At 42.1% G+C, this 15,898-nt stretch overlaps 1 protein-coding gene and 1 pseudogene across 1 annotated transcript in view; both read right to left on the reverse strand.

Moving 5' to 3' along the window:
* LOC128048718 (antigen WC1.1-like) overlaps positions 1-15,457 on the reverse strand; it is a 58,458-nt pseudogene extending 43,001 nt beyond the window's left edge.
* A 67-nt stretch (positions 15,458-15,524) lies between these two features.
* LOC128048245 (CD5 antigen-like) overlaps positions 15,525-15,898 on the reverse strand; it is a 34,280-nt gene continuing 33,906 nt past the window's right edge. The window contains exon 8 of the mRNA XM_052640628.1: positions 15,525-15,558. Within this exon, the coding sequence (XP_052496588.1) occupies positions 15,525-15,558 (34 nt within the window). The remainder of the gene's footprint in view (positions 15,559-15,898) is intronic.

A 15,898-nucleotide genomic window follows, 5' to 3' on the forward strand; every position in this document is an offset into this window, starting at 1 on the left:
ATAAGGAAGAGAAGGGGCTACAGTAACCGTCACACAACAGGAACAACTGCAGTTCACAGTGTCCTGCTCTTCTGCAGACAAATTCAGCAGATCACACCCTTGAAGAAACTAATGCTGCAGACCTCCTGGAGATTTCACCAGATTACCCACTTTGTATGCACATTCATTGGCATCAGACCAAGAGTATATCTACCTTCACTTCCTCCAGAGCCCAGGAAGAGCACTGGCAGTCAGCTCAGTTCTCTGGCTGAACGAGAGCAAGACACTAGTCTAAAGCTAAGGTGTGAGCCCAACATCATACATGTGCTCATGGCTAGACCCTCCAACTATGCACTCGAATCCCACCAGCCTGACACCTGTCAGCACGCTCCACTGTAGTGTGCATGCCCAGAGGAACAGAGTGCAGCCACGGGAGAGTACACCAAGAACTAGAGCCCCCCAGGCTGTCAGGGAGCCCCTCAACCAGCCAGGCCCTTGCTGCCTTCTTGGGGGCCCACCACTATATGTGTGTCTATAACTGGCACCTCCCCCACATAGGCTAACTCTGGTATGAAAAAAAAGAGAGAGAGATCTACATAGTCTTATATTTGCTAAAGAAATAGATTCCATATTATAAAAATTTCTCATAGTCTATTCTACAACCTCGAAAGGCCAGAACTTCCACAGAGCCCAGAAATGACTCCACATAAAGATATAGAAGAGAAATCAAGAAGGATGAGAGCATGGAGGAAGTAGAACACAGAAACTGTGCTGAATATGGGACTTGACCTGAGCCTGGATCCCCAGGCTTCTTTCATGCAATTCTTGCATCTTCATTCCATCACCAGTTTGCTTTCTAGAAGCTGGGATGACCTATTCCTAAGACCCAACCACCTCTAGTAGCGACTCTGCTGAGATATCCGATAATAACTTCCTCAGTTCCAGCCATTATGATGGTATTTATGTCCTGGACAGTTCATCAAACATTCTAAAAAGAACTGGGAACATCTCTGGCAAACACTGTGACCACCCAGTTACATTCTAGTTTAACCTTGCCTCAGGTCAAATACACATAGATAAGATTGAGACCTTATTATGTATCATCTCAAATTATCTTAACTGCAGGGTCCTTAGTTTTGTTCTAGCTGTTGTAATTGTCAAACTTGAGGTTTTTCTGCAGCACCAACATCCCCACGAATAAGATGTGAGCTCCCCACCAAGGGGATCGGATGCACTAGTGTGATGAGACGATCCCCTGACACAAACCTCCCCATCTTGCCTCCCCTGTGACCTAGTGACATTCAGATGCACCAGGGAAATCCCCTCCCACCTTTTCCTTGTATAACTCGACTCTGATCTCCAGCACTGTCACTTGTTCATGGGTGTCCGCTCCCTCCTTGTGGTCCTCACTTCTAGGTTGACCCTTGTCTATTGGTACCTTCCTCATTACCCATAAGATGATATCTGTCACTCTAGGATCTGTGAGTGTAACGAACTATGTTTGCCTGCACCTCTCTTGCATCCCTTCTTACAGCTGCGCTTGACTGACCATCTCAAGAAGAAAACAAAAAGTGACTATGATGAACTGAATTCTTGGAGGTCCAGCCTGGAAGTTGTACCTGCATGAAACATTTAAGCTCACCCCCCTGCCTCTTATGACACATCACAGAGACTAGAGGGACCAGTTACTATGGGTCTGGAGCCTTTCTCTCAAGGGACAAGGATGTCCTTATGTTGCTTTGAGCACCTAATGTTCAAGGAATCATTGTGTGAGTGGAATCTTCACCCAGGTACATTCTAAAGGCGGTGACCCATAGTCTCATAGCTACTCTGGGAATGAGAGTAGGGCTTTTCTCACTGGGGATGCCCTCCCAGACCAGACAAGACTTACCTGAGCAGACTGCTCCAGCATCCTGGTCATGGGAAAGGCCCTCAGGACGATAGTCTTTAAGAGAAGGATAACTGCACACTGTGAGCAGTGACTCTTTCCCTTGGCAGTTAATAGAATGAAAACAAATGGGGCCAATCCCTGGTCCAAAATAAGCCCCTCCAGGACCATCAATGGCAGCTCCACACCCCAGCTGTCTGCACACCACTTGTGTCCCCTCCATGTTCCAGTTGTGATCATCCACTGTGCCCCATTCTCCTTGGTGCTTCACTTCCACTCTCCCCTCACAGCTGTGGGCTCCATCCTTCAGCCTCACCTCCAGAGCTGCAAGACAGACACAGACACAGACACAGGACATGGGAGAGTTTAGAAGATCATGTAGTAGTATACTTACAAGTATAAAAAGAAGAAGCTTCTGATGTCTGAAAACAAACACTTTAAACAGTACTTGCTGACTTCTGTGATATAAATATTGCCACCATGGCCAACGTGAAGCTCCCAATGTGCCATCAATGAACCTGGAGCAGGAAGGGAGGCACCAGGTATTTCTCAGGAGCCTGTAGAACCAGCTCCAGGGACACCACTGAGGACAGGCCTTTGGAGACTCTGGATGCTGCTCTCCCTGTAGATGTGCCCAAGGCTTCTAGGGCCCAGCTTCTCTGTCTCAGTTACAGCTCATGGCCCGGGATCCAGGGAGGAATCCTCCCTCTCCTTCCCTGTCCATAGGGAGCACCTCATCCAGCTCAGGAACAGAGGGCTGGGGTAACAGGCTCTAAGTGTCCTGGATGTTTCTGTTACCTGTGTTCCCATCCTTGTGTAATCCCCATGCTCGAATGTACCTAGTGTCATGCATCTAACAAAAGAAATTTGCCTAAGTCAAGTCACTTAAGAGATTAAGTTTCAAGATGACCCTGATTCCTCCATCGCTGATCTATCTTACTTCCTCTCTTGCTTTAATGAGACCAGCTGCCACGTTGAGAAAACTTATGGAGAGACTCACATGACAAGGAACAGAGGCAGGACTGTAGCCAACAACCAGCCAGGGACTGAGGTTCTCTGTTCAGCAGTCCACCAAGTTCTGAATGCTGCCAACATCCAGGTGAGTATGTTTGGATGATCTCCATCCCTCGTTGAACCTTCAGATGATCACATCCTTATGAGAAATCATGAGTCCGAGGACCCAGGTAAGCCATGTCCATTCCTGGCCCACACAAAGTGTGAGATACTAGGTGTTTCCTGACTTAAGCTGCCAAGTTCAGCACTAATTTGTTGCACAACAACACATAACTAATATAGGACTTCTTCGAGAGTCAGAAGACAGGGGGTGAACAAGCTGGAGGTTTATACTTGAGCCTTCTCTGCTTCATCCAGATGAGACTTCTTCCTGTGTGACCAGGTTTGCTGCTGGGTCCCACTTGAAACTGGGACCCAAACCACCTCTCTCTGTCACATCAGGTCTCACCCAGTGTCCCAAGCTCCTGCCTTCCTGTTGGGAACTGAGAAGTGAGTTTACTGAGACCTTGAATCAGCTCCATTAACTTTGAATTCAGGTCAGGAAGTGAGAGTTTTTCTTAGAATCTAACATGATGTGGCCCCTGGGGACCAGGCACACTGCTCCAGTCTCCACCCTGCCCCATGTGCTCTCGTTCTGGAAACAGAAGTGGTGCATCACAGAGGGAACATCTGGGAAAATGTTAAACTAGAGAAGATCCTGGCGTGTAGATGGCTCAGGTCAGCGCCTATCACAAAATAGCACAGACTGGCTGGTTAAACAGCAGAAATTCATTTATTTTATCAGAGTGCTAGAAGCTAGTAAGTCCAAGGCACAGTGCTGGCAAGGCAATGCTCATCCTGAAACCTCTTTCTTTGGCTTTCAGGCCACAGCTGTCGCACTGTGTGCTCACCTGGCCTTTCCTAGGACATGTGCACTTAGAGAAAGAGAGGGAGGCCTTTCTCTTCCTTTTCCTGTAATGTCACCTATTAAATTAAGGCCACATCCTTCTGACCTTAATTAACCTCAATTACTTCCTAAAGGCCCTATCTCCTGTGGTCACTGTGGGGTTAGGTCTTCAAGATATACTTTATGGAGGGTCACAGTTCAGTCCATAGATTTGCAGCGGTTCATTCTCAGAAGGAAATAATGATAAAAGGGGAGGAAATGAAAGAGACAGTAGACACAGGGAGATGTCCTGTGATACTTACTCAGATGTTTTAGAGTCTGACACTGAAGCGACAGTAAAGGATTGAAATAGGATCCTGAAAGTTCATGAGAAGCTAGTTTTATTAATAATAAAATTATCTAGGGATATTGGTTCAAGATGGCAATATAAAAGGACATGTGTTCATATCCAAAAATGGACTGGCTGGGTGGATGAAAACATGTGCATGTATGCACTTCCACTTACCACGTCTCTCTATTTAACTGCCCGATTTGTATGTAATTATTTTATATTGTTAGGTTAATCATGTTTCTATTATGGCTTGCAATTGTAATTATCTCTTTTTTTGGTCTGGCTATTGATTGTGATAAGCATATTTTACTATTGTGATTATGTAGCTATTATTCATTTTAATACCACTGTTTCACGATTGGTCAACAGAAAGTAGTAGAATTCTGTATCACCAAAACTACCATTTAAGAGAAAAATCTTAATCACTTTTTAAAATCCAGATGCACGTTAGAATTTATCTTGGAATTTTTTGAAAAATACAAGTGTCCAGGTATATTTTTTTCTCCAAAGCTTCAGATGTAATTCTGGTGAGCATCCATGTTTAAAATAACTGGATTATATGATCTTTTCCTAGTTTGTTTCACTTTTTCTACTTCATATTCAGTGCTCTCATTTCACTTAGTTTATGTTTGCTAATTTTTCCATCTCTTTTTTGATGTTCTGTCTGAAGCCTTTAACAATTGTAATGGAGAAGTTTATATATACAATGTATAATGTGGTAAAAGAATCCGCCTGCCAATACAGGAGATGCAGGAGACACAGGTTAAATCCCTGGGTGGTGAGGATCTCCTAGAGGATGAAAAGCAACCCACTCCAGTATTCTTGCCTGGAAAAATCCCATAAACAGAGGAGCCTGAGAGGCTACAGTCCATAGGGTCACAAAGAGCTGGACACACCTGAGCTACTGAACACAAGCCCATAATGTAATGTATATATTTTAGAAAGCTTTTGCATTTTTGCTTAGTTAAAACATTTATGACATTTTGGTTCCACTTGCTTGACTAAATATGAATAGAATGCTAGATTTCTAATTTATATTCACTCAAAGATTAGATATAGCTCCATTTATTCTGGTATCTAGTATTACTGCTAAAAGTCTAGAAAGCATATTATTTTAGTGATTTTTAAAAGAAATTTGAATGAGGCTTGAAACTTCCAATCCAATCTGAAGATACCGTATTTAAAAAAAGGGAAATTAACCATGATTTTTAAAACACAGGAAAATTAACATGTGATACAATATTACTAACCAAAGTACAGATTTGTTCAAATTTTATAAAATTTTATGCTAGTGTCCATTATTTGTTTTCACATATTGTTCAGTATTTAGTTGCACTGAGAAGTTTCAGCTGAATTAAAAAAATTCTGATAAATTTTCTTTTCATTTTTTTCTGTTACAAATATTGTCTGATTTTCCTGGTTATGGCTTCTTAGATACACCCATTATTTAAAAGTGGATGCTTAATTTCTAATTAAGTAACCCCAGTGTAACTTCAATTACATAGGATTTTTAGGGTATCATTGACGCTAATTTCTCATTTTGATATTAATTTCTCATTTAAAGGCTTTCTTCTCTTCAGTCACTCTCTGTATTTTTTGAGTCTTTTAAGTTTTTTGAGGATTTCAATGGCTAAATCAAAGATCTCTCCTGGTAAATGTCACATTGCACTTGAAAATATGTGGGTTATTTTCAAATATTTTAAACATAATTCCATTGTGATAAAAGAACAGACTCTGTATGACTCCAATACCTTTAGACCATAAAAGTTTTACGCCTTGTTTTATGCCCCTGGATATGTTCCAGTGTCTCCTGGTTTATAGTATCTGGAAACTTAAATAGAATTTGTATCCTGTTGTTGTGTGAAAACTGTGCAAATCTTAATTATGTTGAATTGGGTCATAGTGTTTTTCAGGTCTACTACATCCTTCTACATTTCTGTTTATTCATTCAATAAATTTTTGAGGGTTTGATATTTAAACTTCAACTAAAAATCTTAATTCATCTAGTTAAAAAATGGTAATATATAGTGGAACTATATGTGGAAGTATGTCAAGGCTGTATATTGTCACCCTGTTTATTTAACTTATATACAGAGTACATCATGAGAAATGCTGGGCTGGAAGAAGCACAAGCTGGAATCAAGATTGCCGGGAGAAATATCAATAACCTCAGATATGCAGATGACACCACCCTTATGGCAGAAAGTGAAGAGGAACTAAAGAGCCTCTTGATAAAAGTGAAAGAGGAGAGTGAAAAAGTTGGCCTAAAGCTCAACATTCAGAAAACTAAGATCATGGCATCTGGTCCCATCACTTCATGGAAAATAGATGGGGAAACAGTGGGAACGCTGTCAGACTTTATTGTTTGGGGCTCCAAAATCACTGCAGATGGTGACTGCAGCCATGAAATTAAAAGACGCTTACTCCTTGGAAGGAAAGTTATGACCAACCTAGAGAGCATATTCAAAAGCAGAGACATTACTCTGCCAACAAAGTCCGTCTAGTCAAGGCTATGGTTTTTCCAGTGATCATGTATGGATGTGAGAGTTGGACTGTGAAGAAAGCTGAGTGCCGAAGAATTGATGCTTCTGAACTGCGGTACTGGAGAGAACTCTTGAGAGTCCCTTAGACTGCAAGGTGATCCAACCAGTCCCTCCTAAAGGAGATCAGTCCTGGGTGTTCATTGGAAGGACTGATGCTGAAGCTGAAACTCCAATACTTTGGCCACCTGATGCGAAGAGTTGACTCATTGGAAAAGACCCTGATGCTGGGAGGGATTGGGGCCAGGAGTAGAAGGGGACGACAGAGGATGAGAGGGCTGGATGGCATCACCGACTCGATGGACATGAGTTTGAGTGAACTTCGGGAGTTGGTGATGGACAGGGAGGCCTGGCATGCTGCAATTCATGGGGTTGCAAAGAGTCAGACACGACTGAGCAACTGAACGGAACTGAACTGATATGTAATTTTGTTGTATATTTTCTGAGTCTCCTATAAATGTGTTATCATACTCTCATAGTTTAAAATATAAAATGAAAGAAGGTTTCAAAAAATAATAAAATTATCTATTGGGAGGCATGTCTTGTGCTGTTAATGCAGAAAAAAGTAAGAAAATGTTCCTGCTTTCATGTAGCTTTTACCTAGTTGATGACACAAACAAGGAGGTACGTGATTTCATTACTGTGTTAAGTTCCAGACCTCATAAGTTAAGACCTCATAAGACTGGAACAAAAGGTCAGGGCAATCTAAGAGTAAATGCAAATTCATGGAGTGGGTAATCTGCATTTGCTCTGAGGGCTCTAAGTTATTCAGGAAAGTGTGTGGTGTTTCTTGTGGCCCTTGGTGTGCAGAAGGGCTTCCCAGGATGTGCTAGTGGTAAACAATCTGTCTGCCAATGTAGGAGACATAATACATGAGTTTTTCATTCCTGACTCCAGAAGATCCCCTGGAGGAGAGCATGGGAGCCCACTCCAGTATTCTTGCTGGAGAATCCCATGGACAGAGGAGCCTGGCAGGCTACAGTCCATGGGGTCACAAAGAGTCGGACACAACTGAAGCGACTGAGCATGCATGCACACAAGGTGGTAAGGAGACATAAATCAAATCGGAAAACCACACCCAGATGAGAATCCAGCAGAAGGCATTCTCCACAACATGCTGGCAGTTAAAACAGGCAGGTTTTGCACAGAATTAGATTCAGAGTGTGAATCTCTGGATTGTCTAGGTAATATCCATTTCTGCACTTGTACGAAGGTGGCCCACTATTGATAATACCAAAAAACCATGAAAAAGTATCTATGTATTCCTTTCTATAGTAAATTACCTTCATCCAAGCTTTTAATTATCTTTATAAATATTTTTTATAGAGAAAGTGACCAGTATATTGTCAAAAAAGAAAAGTATATCAAGAAAATGGTCCATGAACACAAACCAAGAGAAACAACTGAAGTTGAAGCAGAGACTTCTCATATTCAGTGTATCAGACACTAGGCTGTATATCTTCCACATATACCATATTTAAAGAAATAAAAACACTGTTGAAGGATCTTCATAGGACTAAAAAGTACACAGAAAAAAATTTTTAAACTGAGCTTCTATGAATGAAAAATATACTTTTTTTTTAATTTTAAAATCTTTAATTCTTACATGTGTTCCCAAACATTAAAATTACAATGTTTGCATCAAATTAACCTCAGTAAAACATAGAATCAGTGAATTTTATAATAAGTCAGAAGAAATCATCAGGAATACTACTGCACAGAGCAACAAAAACATGAAAAATCCAGAGACAGAAAATGGAGCAAGATGTTTCAAATAAGTTAAACTGACATATGGGCATAAAGAGAGAAAAAGAGGCAGAGAAGGAGAGACACAAAGAAAAACAAAGAATTGAACAGAAGAAATAATTGAAAAACACTGGCTGAGCATTTTCCAGAACTGATGAACGATATCAAGCCTTAGAGTGATAAAAGGGGGCTACCAGTGGCAAAAAGAAAAAAAACTCAAGGACACACATAGATAGCAATTAAATTCCAGACACTTCAAAGATATAAACATCATAAATGTTTAGTCATATTTAAAATTCTCTTATTCTGAGTACATGGAAATACTAATAGTTCTTTGCCTACTTGAAAGGAAACATAACCACGTAATCTGACTTATCCAATGAAGTGTGAGAACAAATGATGTCACTTCCTCATAGAAACATTTAAGAGTCAATACATTTTTTTAAAATAGCAAATCCTGCATCCTTGTAGTGAAGTAGTAGCATATTAATAATAAAATTATGAGGCATAAACAATATAGATACATGAGTAATTATGATAAGCAGATCAAAAAAACTAAGATCATGGCATCTGGTTCCATCACTTCATGGCAAAAAGATGGGTAAAAAGTGGAAACAGTGACAGATTTTATTTTCTTGTGCTCCCAAATCACTACAGACAGTGACTGCAGCCATGAAATTAAAAGACGCTTGCTCCTTGGAAGGAGAGCTAGGACAAACCTACACAGTATATTAAAAAGCAGACACGTCACTTTGCTGACAAAGGTCCATCTAGTCCAAGCTATGGGTCTTCCCAGTAGTTATGTGTGAGTGTGAGAGATGGATCATAAAGAAGGCTGAGCACCAAAAATTGATGTTATTGAACTGCGGTATTGGAGAAGACTCTTGAGAGTCCCTTGGATAGCAAGGAGATCAAACCAGTCAATCCTAAAAGAAATCAGTTCTGAATATTCATTGAAAGGATTCATGCTGAAGCTGCAATACTTCGGCCACCTGATGCGAAGTGCTGACTCATTGGCAAAGACCCTGATGCTGGGAAAAATTGAAGGCAAAAGGAGAAGGGAGTGGCAAGGAAGAAATGGCTGGATGGCATCACCAACTTAATGGACATGAGTCTGAGCAAACTCTGGGAGATGGTGAAGGACAGGGAAGCCTGGCCTACTGCAGTCCATGGGGTCACAAAGAGTTGGACATGACCTAGTGATTGAACAACAGCAAAAGTAGAGCAAAGGTAATCAGGAGATATAAACCACTATGAGTGTTAAATCCCATAGCACTCTCAAATCTTTCTATTTTTAAGTATATCTTAACTGGAGTTAATATGAAGACATTATAATTTTTCTTAAAATTATAACATTAGAAGCTCCAGTATCACACAAACTTCAACATCACACAGTCCATTTTATTTCAGATGCTGATTTATCAGAATAAGGCAAGTACTCCTGCAGTGTTTCCACGAGCTTTTCTGCATTTGAAACCATAATGAAGACATTGTGACAATAAGGGATGTCATTTGAAATGCTAAGAAATGGGTTCTCTTAAAACAAAAATTTCTAACTGAAGCTCAAATGCCCTTTGAAAACAGTTACTTTGATAGTAATACTGTAATAAAGAGGATGAAAGAAAACTTTGGAAGAGATGAACAGGTTTATGGCATAGATTGTATTCATGGTTTCACAAATGTATACTGATCACCAAATTCATCAGGGGTAAATACTAACTATGTACAATTTTTGTAGGTCAACTTTACTCAATAAAGTAGCTTTTACAAAGGAAAGAATTGTTTTCTTAGCAACTTCAAGAGCATCATTAAAGTTTTGCTAAAGGTGAGATTCATCAAACATGCTGATAACAACTGGAAACATCTCTGGCAAATACTGTGACCACACAATCATTCTAATTTCCACCTGGTGTGCGTGCTCAGAGTCATATCTGACTCTGTGTGACACTATGGACTGTAGCCCACCAGGCTCCTCTGTTCATGGGATTCTCCAGGCAAGAATACTGGAGTGGGTTGCCAGGGTATCTTTCTGACCCAGGGATTGAATGCATGACATCTCTGGCGTCTTCTGCTTTGCAGTCAGATTCTTTACCACTGAGCAACCCAGGAAGACCTATTTCCACCTTCAGTTCAGTTCAGTGACTCAGTCGTGTCTGACTCTTTGTGACCCCATGAATTGCAGCACGCCAGGCCTCCCTGTCCATCATCAATTCCCAGAGTTCACTCAAACTCACATCCGTTGAGTCCGTGATGCCATCCAGCCATCTCATCCTCTGTCATCCCCTTCTTGTCCTGCCCTCAATCCCTCCCAGCATCAGGGTCTTTTCCAATGAGTCAACTCTTTGCATGAGGTGGCCAAAGTATTGGGTTTCAGCTTCAGCATCAGTCCTCCCAATGGACACCCAGGACTGATCTCCTTTAGGACAGACTAGTTGGACCTCCTTGCAGTCCAAGGGACTCTCAAGAGTCTTCTCCAACACCACAGTTCAAAAGCATCAATTGTTTGGCACTTAGCTTTCTTCACAGTCCAACTCTCACATCTATACATGACTACTGGAAAAACCATAGCCTTGACTAGACGGACCTTTCTTGGCAAAGTAATGTCTCTGCTTTTGAATATGCTCTCTAGGTTGGTCATAACTTTCCTTCCAAGGAGTAAGCGTCTTTTAATTTCATGGGTGCAATCACCACCTGCGTTGATTTTGGAGCCCAAAAAAATAAAGTCTGACAGCGTTTCCACTGTTTCCCCATCTATTTTCCATGAAGTGATGGGACCAGATGCCATGATCTTAGTTTTCTGAGCTTTAAGCCAATGTTTTCACTCTCCTCTTTCACTTTCATCAAGAGGCTCTTTAGTTCCTCTTCACTTTCTGCCTTGGCTCAGGTCCAAAACATTTATACAGGATATGGTTTTTCCAGTAGCCATGTATGGATGTGAGAGTTGGACTGTGAAGAAGGCTGAGCACCGAAGAATGGATGTCTTTGAACTGTGGTGTTGGAGAAGGCTCTTGAAAGTCCCATGGACTGCAAGGACATTCAACCAGTCCATTCTAAAGGAGATCAGTCCTTGGTGTTCTTTGGAAGGAATGATGCTAAAGCTGAAGCTCCAGTACTGGCCACCTCATGCGAAGAGTTGACTCATTGGAAAAGCCTCTGATGCTGGGAGGGATTGGGGGCAGGAGGAAAAGGGGACGACATAGGATGAGATGGCTGGATAGCATCACTGACTCGATGGACGTGAGTTTGAGTGAACTCCGGGAATTGATGATGGACAGGGAGGCCTGGCGTGCTGCAATTCATGGGGTCGCAAAGAGTCAGACACGACTGAGTGACTGAACTGAACTGAACTGAGGCCTTATTACATATCATTTCAGGTTCTCTTAACTTCACTGCCCTTAGTTTCACTTCAGCTTCTGTGTTGTAATTGTCAAACTTCAGATTTTCCTGCAACCTCAACATCCCCACAAATAGGTTGTGAGCTCCCCACCCTGGTGAGCAGGTGCACCAGTGATGAAGTGGTCCCCTGCCCAAATCCGCATCTTGTCCTCCCCAGTGACCTAGTTATATTCAAATGCACCAACGAAATCCCCTAATGCTTTTATGTAGTGTAAATACACCCTGAGTCTGGGTATTGTCACTTGTCCATGGGTCTTCAATCTCTCCTTTGTGTCACTGCTGCTTCGTTGAGGCTGTGTCTTGTCACTTTCCCCATGTACCCAACCTGATAATACCCTGTCTGTTTGAACATAATAAGCTGTATTTGCCTGAACCTCTCCTCTAACCCCTCTTGTAGCCACACATGTCTAAACATATCATGAAAGAATACAACAGGCTATCATGATGAGGTCCAACACAGCAGTTGTACCTAAATGAAGCATTTGGGCTCAGCCTCCTGCCTCCTAGGCTTCCCTGTTGGCTCAGATGGTAAAGAATCTGCCTGCATTGTGGGAGACTCAGGTTCAATGCCTGGGTCAGGAAGATCCCCTGAAGAAAGGCATGGCAACCGTTCCAGTATTCTTTCCTGGAGTATTCAATGGACAGAGGAGCCTGGCAGGCTACAGGTCCATAGGGTCAAAGAGTTGTACACGACTGAAGTGACTTACTTTACTTTTACTTTTTTCCCTGCCTCCTATGACACACAACAGAAACTGGAGGGCCCAATGACTATGGGCCATGAGACTTTCTCTCCAGGGCCAAGCAAGTCTTCATGTTTTCTTTGAGCACCTAATGTTCAAGAAATCACTCTATGACTGGAGTCTTCACCCAAGAATGTACTAAAGACTGTGATCCATAGCCATATGCTATTCTCAAAAAGAAACAGAGGATTTTCCAGCTAAATATCCCCTCCCGGACCAGACAAAACTTACCTGAGCAGACTGCTCCAGCATCCCTGTCATGGGATGACATGGAACCACCCTCAGGAAGGTGGTTTTTAAGAGGAGGATAACTACACTCCATGAGAGAAGATTCTGTCCCATTGCAGTAAATATACTGAAACCAAATGGGGCCAATCCCTGGTCCAAAATGAGCTCCTCTGGAAGCATTAATGGCAGCTCCACACTCCAGTTCTCTGCACACCACAGCTGCTGCCTCCAAGCTCCAGTTGTGATCATTCACTGTGCCCCATTCTCCTTGGTGCTTTACTTCCACTCTCCCCTCACAGTGGTGGGCTCCATCCTTCAGCCTCACCTCCCGAGCTGCAGAGGGACAAGGACACAGGAGACATTTTAGGAGACAATGCAGATGTATAGTGGTAATATTTAAAAATGAAATCTCTGATTTCTGAAAAAAAATCCTGTGTTCAGCATTTCTTGACTTCTATGGTATACACATTCCCACATGGCCAACTCTAAGCCCCCAATGTGCCATCACTGAACCTGGAGCAGGAAGGGAGGCACCAGGTGTTTCTCACAAGCCTGTAGAACCAGCTCCAGGGACACCACCGAGGACAGGCCTCCAAAGACTCTGGATGCTGCCCTCCCTGTAGATGCGCCCAAGGCTACTAGGGCCCAGCTTCTCTGTCTCAGTTACAGCTCATGGCCCAGGATCCAGGGAGGAATCCTCCCTCTCCTTCCCTGTCCATAGGGAGCATCTCATCCAGCTTAGGAACAGAGGGCTGGGCTAACAGGCTCTGAAGTGTTCCAATTATGCCAGCTGCCTGGTGTTCATGTCCTTATGTAATCCCCACACTCAAATGTACCTAGTAACATGCATCTAACAAATGAAATTTGGCAACAGGAATGAGATGTAATTTAAGAGATTAGATTTCAAGATGACTATGGTTTCCCCTTGTTGATCTATCTTGCTCTCCCTTTTGCCATAGAACACGTTGTATAAGAAAAAAAAATTGGCTGCCCATTAATACATTAAAACCTAGCTTACTTTGGCTATAGTGATAAGAAATAGAAGGACATTGACAAAGAGAAAAATACTGAGACAGAGTCTTATTTTATATTACCTCAAATTGCAAAATATCTGTGCTAAAACTGAAGTCACTAAGAACATGAGAAGCCAATGTCACGTAGGAAAAACCTTGACTGTGCTAAGAAAAATTGCCAATCTAAAACTATATTCAAAAATCACTTATTTTAAAAGAATAAAGCCCTGGAAAGTGACATCATGAAACTGATGATGTAGGAGACAACAGCTTCCTTCTCCTTCCTCAACAAAGATCAATTCCCTTGAATCTTTTTGTCACTTCCACTGTAAAGTCATAAGGGATTTCCAAATTCATCATTTTGTAAATATTAACAATGTACAGCTTTTGGCATGTCAGTCTTACCTCAAATAGGAATTTTTAAAAAAGAAAAGAATTCTTTGCAACCTCAAGAGTATCATGAAAGATCTGCTAGTGATGAGATTGGAAAAGATATTTCAGTTGTTATCAGAATGTCTGATGAATTTTCCAGGGCATAAACCTACCACAATAGTTGGAATTGAGGAAGATATTATCAAATATCACAGCAAGCTGAGAATATCCTTGGTAAATACTGTGACTACCCAATCACATTCTAGTTTACCCCTTGGCTCAGGTCAAATACATGTAGACTGGACTTAATCATTATTACGTATCATTTCAAAGTTCTCTTAACCTCACTGTCCTTAGTTTTGCTTCAGCTACTCTGTTATAATCATCAAGCTTCAGGTTTTCCTGCAGGCTCAACATCCCCACAAATAGGATGTGAGCTCCCCACCCCGGTGAGCAGGTACACCAGTGTGATGAGAGTGCCACGAATCCCAAATCTTGTCCTCCTCTGTGACCTACTTACATTCAAAAGCACCAATAAAATGCCCTCAGGTAGTTTCTTTCTATAACTTCACCCTGACCTTGTTATTGTCAATTGTTCATTGATCTTCACACCCATTTTGGCCTCCACTTCTGGGTTAAGCCTGTTCTATTGGTACCTACCCTGTATACTCATATGAGGACGCTCTCTGTAGAAATTGTGAGTATAATAGAGTAAGTTTGCTTGCACTTCTCATATATGCTCTCCTGTAGTCCCACTTGTTTGACCACCTGATGCAAGAATACAAGCTACCATGATGAACCTAATTCATAGAGGTCCATCCCAGTAGTTGTACCTGCATGAAACATTTGACCTCACACTTCCATCTTCTGTGACAGACCACAGAGATTGGAGGGCCCAGTGACTATGGGTCTGGAGTTTTTTCTCCAGGTCCAAGCAAGTCTTTATGCTCTTCTGAGCACCTAATATTCAAGAAATCATTGTGTGAGTGGAATCTTCAAAGAAGTATGTTCTAAAGACTGTGATCCACATGCTCATAGTTTCTCTGGGAATAAAACTGAAAGATTTCCTACTGGGAATCTCCTCCCAGACCAGATAAGACTTACCTGAGCAGATTGCTCCAGCATCCTTGTTATGGAAATAGCCCTCAGTACGATGGTCTTTAAGAGGAGGATAACTGCACTCGGTGATAACTGACTCCTGCCCTTTGCAATAAATATAATGAAACCAAATGGGTCCAATTCCTGGTCCAAATTTAGACTCTTTGGGAGCAGCAACAGCAGCTCCACACCTCAGCTGTCTGCACACCACATGTGCCTCCTCCATGTTCCAGTTCAGATCATTCACTGTGCCCCATTTTCCTTGGTGCTTCACTTCCACTCTCCCCTCACAGCTATGGTCTCCATTGATCAGCCTTAGCTCCAGATCTGCAAGACAGACACAGGCACAGGACATAGGAGAGATTTTAGGAGACAATGCACTGGTGTGCTATTAAGTATTAAAAAAATCTTCTCTCTGAGGGGAAAGCTCTGTGAACAGCATCTGTTGACTTCTGTGGTATAAATATTCCCTCCGTGGCCAACTCTAAGCCCCCAGTGTGCCATCACTGAACCTGAAGCAGGAAGGGAGGCACCAGGTATTTCTCATGAGCCTGTAGAACTGGCTCCAGGGATACCACTGAGAACAGGCCTTCAGAGACTCTGGATGCTGCCCTCCCTGTAGATGTGCCCAAGGCTACTAGGGCCCAGTTTCTCTGTCTCAGTTACA

The sequence above is a fragment of the Budorcas taxicolor genome, chromosome 5 (genome assembly GCF_023091745.1).
Source record: "Budorcas taxicolor isolate Tak-1 chromosome 5, Takin1.1, whole genome shotgun sequence".
Classification (NCBI taxonomy): Eukaryota; Metazoa; Chordata; class Mammalia; order Artiodactyla; family Bovidae; genus Budorcas; species Budorcas taxicolor.